At 41.2% G+C, this 13533-nt stretch overlaps 1 protein-coding gene across 5 annotated transcripts in view; it reads left to right on the top strand.

Annotated features, from left to right (window-relative positions):
* pard3ab (par-3 family cell polarity regulator alpha, b) overlaps window positions 1-12016 on the top strand; it is a 188165-nt gene extending 176149 nt beyond the window's left edge. For all 5 annotated transcript variants that reach the window (XM_030751153.1, XM_030751152.1, XM_030751151.1 and 2 more), the window contains 3 exons: window positions 1726-1956; window positions 3518-3758; window positions 11884-12016. In XM_030751153.1, the coding sequence (XP_030607013.1) occupies window positions 1726-1956; window positions 3518-3758; window positions 11884-12016 (605 nt within the window). The remainder of the gene's footprint in view (window positions 1-1725; window positions 1957-3517; window positions 3759-11883) is intronic.
* Window positions 12017-13533: the final 1517 nt, after the last annotated feature.

Genomic DNA, 13533 nt, shown 5'->3' with positions numbered 1-13533 from the left:
CGTTTACAAGAAATTAAGCCTTTAATCAACAATGGACATATTGCATCAGCTGTTTATGTACTGTATATAATTTTCCTTTGGCTTGTGTGTTTTGTTGGCAGCATCATACTCTGTGTCCTGATGCTGCTGTAGATGTTCACCTTGAGGGAATCATTTGGTTGGTTGGAATAAATCCCAGACTGTGAGAAAAGAAACTCGTGTACTGTACCACAGCAGGACTGCAGCTACATAAAATCAAAGCAGACACACTGGGAGGAGTCTGAGGTCATACTTGGACAGCTTTAGTTGCTGGTCATTTAGAATTGGCAGCAAGTGCTGTTGTTGTTGTTGTTAAATATGTGTGGCATTGCTTAGTCAGTATTTGTGGTGGGAAAAGTAACACTCTCATCCTCTATATCTGTCCTCTGAAGTCATCCTGTCACATACAGTAACTCTTGCTTTGCTTTCTTTTGCATTGCATCATCATTCATTGTCCTTCAGAATATTTTAAAAGTGCCATATTGTCCTCTGGTACTTTGATTCAGCTTTTTTTTTAATGGTTTGCATTTTCCACAGCAACTCTGTTTACCTTCTGTCTGAAGAAAGATTGCCTGGTCAGCAGGACCAGAGAAAACAAGGCAACACGGGTTATGGGCCAGCCCCCCCCCCCACTACAGGCACCGCTCTCTAAGAGCTGTTGGCTTATGACAAAACTCCAGCTGTTCACATTTGAAGCAAAATAGGACCCATAAAAAGAAGAGACTCTTATATCTAACATAGAATGCAAGACAGCAGGCAGTGTTTCCAATACTGCTTAGATTGCGAACATTTCTTTCTGATGTGTGGACAACCAGGAGAGTCATGTAGGTTACATATTAGTGCAAAATGCAACATGAAAACCAAGCAACTCACACTCAGTCTTTGTTGGTTAGTTTCAAAACAGCATTAAAGTTCCCAACTGTTTTGATTACCGTGGGCATACAATCAAAGTTAATTATAGCATTAACCTTATAGAGCCACAATAGCTGCTTAATGTACCAACTCTAATTTCGTATTCTTGTGGGGACGTTGCCATTGAAAGAAATCCACTGGGTCATCAGTCCTCTGATGGCAGGAGTGCATGAACAGTCTTGTGATCACTCCTAAAGCCAAAAAATGTAGTGTTCTTTGCTCGTGGCTGATGTATTTTTGAATAATGGGAGACTGTGAGTCAGCTGCTTGCTGTTTGAAAGTGTCAGAATAGCTGCTAGGCAGGCAGTATACAGACGTGGTACACCTGGATGAGTAAAGGATGACGAGGCTGAGCGAGGCATTTCGCGCAGCTCGGGGGCAGTGTGTTCTGTGGGGAAAAACTACTTTATTTAAAAACAAAAAACAGCATCATAATAAATAAATGATTTTAAAGCAAAGCCATAACAGTAAAAGTGACATTGATTTTATTTATTTTCCATATTTTAATAATACAGCAGGCAAAAAGTGAAGACGTTTAAGTTTACATCCAGGCCCTCTTTATTTATGCTACATTTTTGCTGCACATATTTTGCCTTAATCCACATGAAGATGATGCATGTTGGCTATATGAATAACTTTGTAGTCTCTTATGTAGGCATAGAAATCAAGTCTAGGGCATACTACAGCAAACAGTACTAATTAGTATTAATGAAGATAAGGCCACCACCAAGGATGGAGAAATTCTCCTTAAAATTGTAAATTTAGTTTAAGTCTGTGCCACTGTATCTCCATCAGGTTCTTCCACAAAAGATGTTGGACCATCACTGGGCCTAAAGAAGTCCAGCTCTCTTGAGAGCCTCCAGACAGCTGTAGCAGAAGTAACCCTCAACGGGGATGTACCCTTCCACAGGCCCCGCCCTCGTATCATCAGGGGGCGGGGCTGTAATGAAAGCTTCAGAGCAGCCATCGACAAATCCTATGACCGACCGGCCGCCACGGAAGAAGACGACGAGGGCATGGAGACACGTAAGGCGTCAAATGTTCCTTATTGACTTTTAAAGAGACTGTGCCTCTTTTTGCAGCATCACAGGTTCAATCCCGCGATGACTGAGGCACCCCCCCCCCTCCAGCAGGCAGGAGGAGGACCTTCAACAAGACACTTTCACCTGCAACGTGCCACGTGAAATGATATGTTTATGACGCCTGTGACATTGCATTATGGGTTACTAAAATGATGCTGAATCACACTAACAGCAGCAATGATGATTCCCTGCAAGAGTCGTTATTGAAATGTCAGTAACCTGAAATTTTCATGTGGCTTTCATGCTTGTGCATGGGAGTGACAGCATTCTGGCTAAAGCTCAATATCTGGCAGCTGATATTATCATTGCTTGTTGCAATGGCATGTCACCTCCAACCGGTTGCAGCAGATGACTGCCCCTCCCCAAGCCTGGTTCTGCTGCAGGTTTCTTCTTGTTAAAAGGGGGTTTTTCCTTCCCACTGTCACCAAGTGCTGCTTATAGGAGGTCACCTGATTGTTGAGATTTTCTCTGTATTATTGTACTTTACACTATAAAGCACCTTGAGGTGACTGGATTGAATTGACTTGAATATGGGTGAGTCCGGATATAACCTGTACTGTACAGTGCCTTGCGAAAGTATTCGGCCCCCCTGAACTTTTCAACCTTTTGCCGCATTTCAGGCTTCAAACATAAAGATATAAAATTTTAATTTTTTGTGAAGAATCAACAACAAGTGGGACACAATCGTGAAGTGGAATGAAAATTATTGGATAACAAATAAAAAACTGAAAAGTGGGGCGTGCAATATTATTCGGCCCCTTTACTTTCAGTGCAGCAAACTCACTCCAGAAGTTCAGTGAGGATCTCTGAGTGATCCAGTGTTGTCCCAAATGACTGATGATGATAAATAAAATCCACCTGTGTGTAATTAAGTCTACTTTCGCAAGGCACTGTATCAGATAACAGATGTGTCACACTTTCATTAAGGGGCAACTTAAGATGAGGAGTGAGAGGATCTTCCATCTTTTGGGAAATCTGTTCACGTGTTAAACTGCAATCTCCCAGTTCCCAGTTTAAATGAATTTAAATAAAGGTTACATAGGATAACATGATAAACAGAACTGAGACGGCAATATTGGGTATTTTTAAACTGATGTGCTGATTGTGCAATGACTCTTCAACTGTTCAATAACTTAAGTGTTACAAAAGTATGAAATTATTTAATTTCGGTAGATAACACACCATAGTGTCATAAAATAGAACAAATGTGTTACCTTTCACCATGAGTCTGTGTCTAATGGTCTCTAATGGTTTCTGTCTCATTGTAGAGCAGAGCTCTTTAAGCTCTTCTAATATGCATTTAAATTGTATTAGACTCTTGGTGCTTAGACATAATTGCACATTTATGACTTATAGATTTTCATTTATTAAGGTTATTGATTTTCAGATGTGCTACAATCCTCCTTAAAGCTACCTGTTCATTGGTTAACAAGAACGCGTTCTCCATCCTCCTCCATTCTTCTTCCCCTGTCCTCTTTTGTTTTTATTTCTCTCTCTCTCTGTAGTGGAGGAGGACACTGAGGAGAGTTCACGGTCAGGGAGAGACTCCGTGTCTACAGTAGCAGACCAGACCCCGCTGTCCAGCACAGAAAAGCCGCTGGTCAATGGCACAAACCGCACCAAAGAGGAGAAGAAGAAGGACAAAGACAAGGGAGGGAAGGACAAGAAGAAGCCGGAGGGAGGGAAGGAGAAAGACAAGGGAAAACCCAAGAAGGGGATGCTGAAGGGCCTCGGGGACATGTTCAGGTAAAGGTTTAAAACCTCTGAAGTGAATAATAAGCAGACAAGTCCTCATTAGGTTTTACACTAATACATTTTCAAGGCATTTCTCTAAATGCAATGTCAAGATTTTGACATATGCAAACATATTTAATTATTTCTTTGAGCATGTATGTAGTCAAACACTAATCCTCACTCAAAGGCCTTTTTTAGTACAATTTTTTTTCTTCAGTATTTTTACTAGTTTGCGTTCTACTTCAACTTTGAGTGACCTAAACACACAGTGTGTCCACATGTCATCTTGCGTTGCTGGAAGTGCATTGTGCAGCAGACAAACTCTATCGTAAAAGGGTTTTTATTTGGGTGGAAAAAGCATACCACCTTTTTTTTTTTTTGTTTTTTCCTTTACCCCACCACCATACCTTTAAGAGTGAGTACCTCACAGAATCACAGTGAGAGTTCAATATCAGTGCTTGTGTCAGAGCTACAGTGATCGATACTGATACAGCCTTATTGAGTGAGCTTTGTGTTCTGTCTGCTGTGTAAAGAACAAGAACCCTAAATCATTCATTACAGGTCTAGACATGGACAACCTGAACTTTCTATTTTTCAGACAGATGTAACATTTCGTCTTACTTTTGGAACACTTGGATGGAAGTGAAAGACCTACGTAATGGAGACAATTGACAAGCTTGTTATACAACCGTGGCGCTGCTAAATAGTCTGAGAAAACCTTAATTAGACTCCCAGACAACTTGACCTTTGTGGTTTATCTCCCTCTAATTAATTTCTTTTCAGCCTCTGATATTTCAACTGTTATGCTCTCTTATATCTAAATGTTTCTTTAACACAAAGGCATACACACACTCACTCTCATTAGACTCCCATCCCAATCCTCATTACTATTGGTGTACAGGTCATTTAGTCTGCAGGTCTTTTCATCTGATTTGTTGGAAAGCTTTGGATCCTGGCAGTAATTTATCTGTCTGTGACTCAGACCAAAGTGACAGTGACACGGACTGGGAAAACAGTGAGTATATCAGACAGACTATCAATATTTGATGGAGGAAAATAATGAGGTCCACAGAGATGAGGAGATCACGAAAATATGTGAGAAATAAGGACAGGGTTTGGTGCAACAGGTAGTGAAAGAGAAACGCAATCTTCTGATACAAAGCAAAGGGGGAAAAAGAGCTTTTACCATATTGTAAGGGAAAGGAAGGAGATTCCATGGATTTGAGGTGGATTTTAACAGTGAAAGGTCAACATGTATTTGGAATTTTATATATGAATCATTTAAAATATACAGTGCAAAAGATTTAGTCACTAAAATTAACATTAGAGTGCTGACAAAAATTACAACAAACTTTACACAAAATGCACTAAACAGAAATATCTAAAATGCCAAGAATGATAAATAATCAGAAATTAGCTAGATGAGCCAACTCTAAATGCTGAAATTATTTTGTCAAGTTAAAGAAAAATCAGTTTGACAAGATGGATCTAATATATGAATCTTCAGCTCCGTATTTTTATTGTTGGACTCTACTAAGGTAGCCTTGTATAATTTAAGGTTTAAATTAATCCTTATTTATCTTCGACTGGGACTTGGTGCAGCCCCTAAACCAAGCTCCTTTAATCTCACTTTAAGCCAGCTTTGTTCTGATTGGTTGCCCCTCGCAAACAGGGGGATGTGTGGCTGAGATGACCATATTGAGAAAATCCCCTCAGTGACATCATACAGAGCCAGGAGCAGAAAAAGAACTGACAAAAATTAAACTTTATGCCCTTTGTGGGCATCATGCTGTCCAGAAATACCAATCCACTGTAGCACTATAAAATATGCTGAATGTATCCTCAGAATAAATAGGAATATTATGCAAAGTACAGAAAAGCGAGTGCAGTGGGTGAGAGTTTACACATATACTGTAAATAAGGGAAGACAGTGCAGTAAGAGTGTGTGAGAGACATACATACACTACACTGGGATACAAATCAACAAATACTGTGAATAATTCACACTTGTCTACAACTTGTAATAATTAGTAGGGAATGTACACATGAATGAAGTGTGCTTGGTAAATGCTGACATGCAGGGGTTTATAGGGGTGTGCAATCTGGAAATACATGCTGGATTTTGGATTTAAATTTACAAGGAAACTCATCCATACAGTTGTGGTCACAGACAGCTGCACACTGCAGTAATCTTCTGTACTCTCTTACACTCAGACTCAGTTTTGTTCTTCTCCTCCCATATGTTAATGATTGGCGCACATTGTCAAAGTATCAATGTTGTCCTGCTCTGATTGGCTCAATATTTCCCACATCAGATCAGATCCATTAAGACGCCGTCTGCCTGTTTGATCCGCGCGCAGTGTTTACTGGCCGAGACAGCTGTATGCACCAAAATAATGATGTGAGACACATTCAATCCATCTGCCTGTGTGTGTGTGTGTGTGTGTGTGTGTGTGTGTGTGTGTGTGTGTGTGTGTGTGTGTGTGTGTGTGTCTGTGTGTGTCTGTGTGTGTGAGTGTGTGTGTGGGTGTGTGTGTGGGTGTGTGTGTGTGTGGGTGGTCTGGACCTCATACTCAATCTAAGGGACACATCCCAAAAAGTATTGCATCAGTAGTAATGAACCAACTTAAAGTTAAAGCCAGCACCTAAAGAAGTTCAAGTCTTGCCTTATCGAAGCTATAAATTCATTTTACGTCATTTAATGCTCAGGTTGTGGGACCTTTTATAATTCATAGTATTGGGAAAGAAAGTGTTGTAGCAAAGATGAAAATCAGTAGTGTATTATTTACATCACTGTTTGTTTATTTAGAGAAATTAAACTGGTGGAGACCCAATCTGGATATAAAGTGTGTAGTGTAGCTTTTGTACTTTTTTTTTTTTTTTTTTTGCAATGAAAAAAGAACAAGAAAACACTGCAAGCAGATTCTAAAAGGAGCATCGAGAGGAAAAACAAAGGAAAAACGAGTCGCATTAACACCCACACTGTGTGAGTGAAAGGTGATTTGTGGGACCTACAGTTTAGTGAACACCACAGCAGTGAACATTTAGCAGCAAGTATGTTACTAAAAGGGAAGGAGGTGGGGGGGTCAGAATTTGCATGTTGCATTTGTCAGTGTCAACACGTCATGATGAAACTTAAGGCAAAGGCTGGGTGCACTGACAACAATGGCATAGTTTTTTAAAAGTGCATAAAGTTGCGCCCCTGTCACACTGTGCAATGGGATGTGAGCAAGTTGGATCCCCAGAGTGGCTCTACAGCATGTTAAGAGCTCCCGGTGAGTGTCGTGTGTTTGAGCGACGCAGCGTTTGTGAGGGAAGGTTTTTATGATGCACGAGTGTCAGGGAGCTCACACTTTGATGTGTTGGCATGTAGGAGGGGTGGATCAGGAGTGGGAGACCCTTAGAAGTTGGAGGACCGCGTGTTTGTGTGTGCACGCACGTGTGTGTGTGTGTGTGTGTGTGTGTGTGTGTGTGTGTGTGTGTGTGTGTGTGTGAGATCAACAGAGTTGCCACTGCCTGACCCTCTCATGTCTCGAAGGCCTCACACTCGGTCCCAATCAAAGCATCACCATCAGCCTCTGCCAACAGTGTAGTCTGCCAACTGTAGCCCTCCCTCCCCTCTTTCTCTCTCTCCTCTCTGATCATCACTTGGACACAGAAGCGACTCCCAGACTATGGGCTTGGCATCTGCAAACATGGTCATTGCCCAGAAATTTGTGGGTTACACTAAATTTGCAGCGGTTTTTAGTGCTTGTCTGTGTGCGAGTAAGTGAAGCAGGGTTGAACTTGGAGATGGCTTGAACAGCGACGAGGAAAGATTAGTCAAGGATGAAAGGACGGCAATGCATCATGCTCTGTTATTTTGCTCTCCGCAAGAGAAAATGCTAATAATTATGATCCTTACAGTGTTAGCTGCAGTTAATATTGTGCTCATTGTGATGTACTGAGTGTAGTGCCAGGTGTTCCTGCAAATTAAGACATTCAACCTTGCAACACTACACCAACTGCATGAGTAGAGTTAAGAAAGCAGCAGCAGCATTTTCAGTGCTTTCAAGTAAAGCTTTTGGGAGTAGGTCACAAGAAATTGGGCATTGGTCAGTGACTACAACACAGTGAGTGTGTTTACACTCTTAAACTGGATTAAAATCAGTTTCAAATACAGTTTAGATCCCATTTTTCCCACACTGCAACCTCAAAGACTAATAACATGAAACTAATGCAGGATGAAAAAGTGAGCTTATTCCCATAAACTCTCATGTTAAAACGCTCAACTTTAAAGCAGAAGTAAAACTAAGATCGGCCAAATGGAGCTAAAATCAAACTTCAGGATGTAGAGTCTACAAACCACTGGGAGACATCTTCGTTGCTCCATCGATCATTATATGTAGTTTATGGTTTATCTATGTGTAGTACAAGACAAATGTGAGCCAGTCTGCAGACTCAGCATACAGCTGGATTGATTAAAATATTTTAAAACTGTGTAACAGCTCCATCATTGAGACAAATGACTGAAGAGTGCAGATGAAACGGCTCCTGTGCAGACATGAATTTATTTTGCTAATTTCACAGCAGAAAAAAAAATGCTGGATTGATGGAAACTGTAGCGATTACTGGAGAGATTCTTAAAACCAGTGCAGCAAAAAATTTAAAGGTGGCCTCGGGGTGACAGAAGACACAATCTTTGCTTTCTGAACAGTAAAGCTACGCCTCAGCTTCATGGGTATTCATGTTATCTTTATCCCATCTGTGTCCACGGCCAGTGAGTGAGCGTTACCTGTCTGTGGAATTAGTTTATCTTCAGTAAAATCACCGGGCAAGTAAAGTCCGTCTTGTTGATGGTGCGTCTCTGCCCCACGGAAATCTAAAACAAGTTACTTTGCAATTAAAGTTGCTGCTCACGCACATCTGATTACGCAAGTCCCCAAAAACTGTGCACCACACTACCAAAAAAACTTGTTTTCCCTTTTTGTGCTATTAAAAGGATTAACTGTGACACACGGGTGGTCTGCTGAATTGAATCAGCTCAGTCCCTGACATTTTGAAGCGATCCTTTCAAACCAGTCAAAGCCTCTTTATCGATGCTGTTGCACTCACAAGACGAAGCGGGCCTAACTGTGCCTGGAATATAAGATTATTAAAAGCCCTGGTGTCATGGTTAATACTCTGTCTCCTCCTCAAAGTTTTCCTTTTCAGTCATAAATCACAGCGTGCGGGTGTTTTGTGCGTGCGTGTGTGCGTGTATGTCAGTGCTGTTTTTTAAAGGGGCTGTTAATGAAAGTTAGTGGTGTGGAGAAAGTGTCAACCATCTCTCGTCGTGATAGATCACTCCTGCTCTTAGCATTAGCGGCGGGCTGTCACTCTGAGCATTTCAGACAGCCGCAGTTAAATTAATCAAGTAATGGCCCTTAGTCTGTGCCCCTCCTCCTCCCAGCCGCATTTATTCCTCCTCACTTCTGTCTCTTGGCTTTTCTGTTTGTCTTGTACACTTCATGGCATCAGTACATGTTGTCTTAGTGGGTTAGTACTTGGCGTGCCATTCAAGGAATAATGGGGAAGTTGTGTAGACAGTGTGTGAATGGAAAAACTAATTTGTGAGGCTTTTTTTTTTTTTTGGTCTGTAATGGATATTGGATGGTAAAGAGATGACAGGAAACAAGCGTGCAATATGCAACACGGGCCGAACTCAAAGCAGCAGCCGTGCTGCATGGCCGGTCCCTCAGATCCCAGCTTAGTGCATTATTTTATTGTTAAAAAAGCTTTTTAAAAAAAAAAATATATATATATATATATATATATATATATATATATATATATATATATATATATATATATATATATATATATATATATATAAATAATTACTTATTTCATGGAGGAAGTTTGTGGATTAACTTCACAAGCATTAGCCCAGTTTGACAAGTTCCAAGCACATGATGAGATCGTGTTTATAAGTAAAGGGTATTTTTCATCCTTCTTTTCCTGCTCACCTACTGTTATTGATGACACGCTTCCTGATTTGAAATGTGAATCTGTTGAAACAAGGAGCCAGCAGCAGTAGCAGCATTATAGTGACACAGCATAAGTCAAATATGGGCACATTAGTAGCCTTTCCTTTTACATTTTAAGTAAATGTGTAAAATAACTGATTAACTGTTTAGTTTTACAGTAACTAAAGTAACTTACCATTGTAACTCTTAAGGAGACGCACAATATTGTGATGCAATGAAACTGAAAGCTCTTTTCTATCTGGGATGTTGCATCATGGGTCGGGCTTTTTTAGCCAGCTGCTTAAAGCCCTTCTTCTGTATGAGTGCAGCTCTCGGGCGCTCCGGTGATGCTTGGTTGAATAATTTGTTTACTTTTGGGTTGCACATCACCAGCTGCTCGTATCTCCTCCTCGCCTGCCGTGGTAGCCTGGTCGTATCCAACTGTGTGTTCTTTGGTGGTGAAACACGTTTGTTTCCACCTTTGTTGGGAATGCATGAAGTGCTGTGCTTTGTTGGAGGTTGCTGAAGTGGCTCCCCTTTGTTTAAGGTGCTAAATCATCACAGGAGGCCGACACACGACTCTTGTCTCTTTGTTGTGCTCACAAAGGAATGCAAACACATGGCCTCACTAAAGCGTGACATTTTTATATAACATAAAAATTTATGCCGGTATTATTGCAAGTGACATGATGTGGCACATCTGCCAGCACATTTATATAAATATTAACAATATATTGGTGACTCCTAAAAAAAAGTGATGGAAAGTTAAGTTGTAACCATTTTTTATTTTTTTTTATGTGATCTTTGATTGACATCAGTGAATAATTACCATAAACTTATTATCCTCATTTGTTTTCATGTCCAGATTTTTAGCATTTATTTTATTTTTCCACAGAGAGAATTACACAATTCAAATGACTTTTATTTAATTTTGCATTTTCCTCTCAGGCCTGCATTCATTTGTTTTTCCTCTCTCACCTGTTCCCCCATGCACTGCCACGTTCTTCTTTCTCTTTTATTGTGCGGTGTTAAACTCACTCCTACACTCTCTCATCTCTGTGCAAGTTCATTTGCTTGTTTTTGTTGGTTCTTCTTGTTCTTCTCTTATCGATTTACTTTTGTATTTACTTTCATTGTTTTCAGTTCTTTCTTCTGTATTGATTTCCATGCAAACCACAGATTCACACACCTCTCATCTCAGTGTTTTTCTTCATTCTCTTTTTTTTACTTACATTTGGGCAATTTAAACTTTCTCTTTATTCTTTAAGCGCGCTCCGCTTTTGGGGTTTTCACTTCTTTTGGTTTTCTTTTGATCCTGTGAGTATTCCCTCTTTCTTCTGAAGCTTTCACAGACACACACACACACACACACAGTCCTTTTTAATGTAGTCTTTATGTACTTTGCCATAGTTTAGTTTTTAGTCTTAACGGTTCATTCAACAAGTTTCTCTTGTGCGTGTTCATTTTTTTCCTCTCGTTCACTGTCTTCCACCTCTTTCATTAACACACTGACACACCTCTTTGGTTTTTTTTCCTTAGCGCTGTCTCTTTCGAAGTCGTAGATATTCTCTGCGGACCAATTTCCCTGTGAATAATCACGGCGGTTCATTGTAGAAGCGAGCGCGCTGCCAAAGTCATTTCTTCAACAGGCTGCAGCTTTATACTGAGTCAATCAAGCTGAAATATCTTTGCAGTGCCTCCTATTTTGTTAAGCGTCACTCCCTCCCCATGAATATAATTACTGTGATGGGCTGCATCTACGCCTTCGCCACAACTTTAAAAAGAACTGAATTGGGTTTGAATTGTGAGAAGTACTTTTCAAATGCTTCATTTGTGGGCTTGATTGACTGTTAAGTCATAGCTGCGGGCTGTTTTTGTGATCAGACATTTTGCCAGATTTGTAGAATTTGGGTTATTGTCAACGTTCTGGCACGTCTCTGTCTCAGAACTATTTTGCATCACATTAGCTGATTAAGATTTTCCTGCAGCAGCACCACCACCTCTAACTTTGTCTAGTCATGCAACTACAGTATCAACTTGTGAAGAAGACTCATTTGATTACAGGACCAAAACAAAACGAGCATTACAGTGAAGAGTAGTAACATTAATGTAGCAGCGGATATTAATTGTTTATGCTTTTGTTGCTCCAGGTTTGGGAAGCACCGAAAGGATGAGCGGCCGGGGGAGAAGATTGATCGTAAAGGCTCCAGTAAGTGGAGGCCGGAGGAGACGCAGGTGTCGGAGGAGGAGACCATGAGGATGAGGATGGAGCAAGAAAGGTGATGCAACTTACTACTTTCTTTTAATACCATTAGTTGATATCAACTACATGATCGAAGGTATGTAGACGTCTAAATATTTGAACAGATTGTTGATCAAAATAAGATTTTAAAATATTTAGCTGAAGTAACTGTTCAGTGCAGGTAAGTTGAGCTCTTCCGTGCCAAACTGGGGAAACAAACTTGTATAGACCCAGGTCCTCATGAATGTATTGACTGGTGTGCTGGAGACACCTGTCACCTGGTGTTCTTCTGATTAGCCCCCTTTTTTTGTGTGCAGTTGTGTGCACATATGTGAAGACATTTCCAAAGCCTTTCAAAATACATCTCAATGAAACTCAGCAAGCAACCACTTAAACGAGGATAAAGAAACAAAACCAGGCAGTGTGGTGATTGGGATTTATGCTGTAAGGACACCCCCCCACCACCACCCCCCACCACCACCACTCTAATCACAGACACCAGAATCACCAGAGTCCAAACCTCATAACACAGAGCAGTGATGAGACCCCACACGAGTCCCCGAGTGGCTGCAACCTACACCAAAGGCCAAGAAGCACTGGACAACTGCCCGCTGAGCCAAAAACATGCACGAAGGTCTCCACCAGTGCCCGGGACCCTCGCCAAGACACAACAGAGGCCAGACAGCATATCCCGTCTCCCCCCCCCCGAGGCAGCATGGGCACCCAGAAAGAGGAGCCCACAGCACCAAATGTGTCAAGGGACAGCGAACGGACCCAAAGCCCAGGAAGGACAGCAGCCAGCATGGTGAAATGGACATGGTAGAACACGAGAAGACTCAAAGCAAACGTGCTAGCATGCAGCTGTATGAGGAAAACTTTGTGTGCACTTACATGAAGACGTCTCCTTACTGGCAACAAGGGCAAACCAAAACCATGAAAAGAGTGCCACACACAAAGTATCCAAAAGTGTGTGAACACTGTTTATCCGTATGTTGTACCTTAGTTATGATTTTATTTCTCTGCAGTTGTTTTCAGTGATACTCGACCTGAACAGTCAACTAGAGTCTTAGTTCACTTTTTGACCTTTGGGATTCAGGTGACAGAATTAGATACGCGTTGGTCTGACATGTATCTCACTCACATCCCTTTCCTGCTTTACTGCAAAGAGCTGTTTTCTGCTTTGTAACTCTGTGCAGTAGTGATGTGTTAATAATTTCATAAACCAACAGTGTCTGTGTTTAAATAATGAACAGATGGTTAAAGAACCTATGGTTTCTTTTGCACCCAAAACCAAAAGGCCTCAAGTGGCAAGTCGTTTTCCCACTCTACCCCACTCTTTCCCCACCAAAGGAAATGTCAGGCAGGCACAGCGCCATTTTTTTTTTTTTTTGGGGGGGGGGGGGGGGGGGGGGGGGGGGGGCAGTTTATAAATGCCAAGGCCATTACAGCCCTGCCAGTTAATTAATTCCCTTGCTCTTGGTGTAGGGCAAGAGTCATTACTTCCCACAGTTGCTTGTTATGAAAATTTAGTTTGTAGTCTTCTTTTACGCCTGCAGAG

The sequence above is a fragment of the Archocentrus centrarchus genome, chromosome 17, assembly GCF_007364275.1.
Source record: "Archocentrus centrarchus isolate MPI-CPG fArcCen1 chromosome 17, fArcCen1, whole genome shotgun sequence".
In the NCBI taxonomy this organism is placed as follows: Eukaryota; Metazoa; Chordata; class Actinopteri; order Cichliformes; family Cichlidae; genus Archocentrus; species Archocentrus centrarchus.
This window is presented reverse-complemented; position numbering and strand designations above follow the sequence as displayed.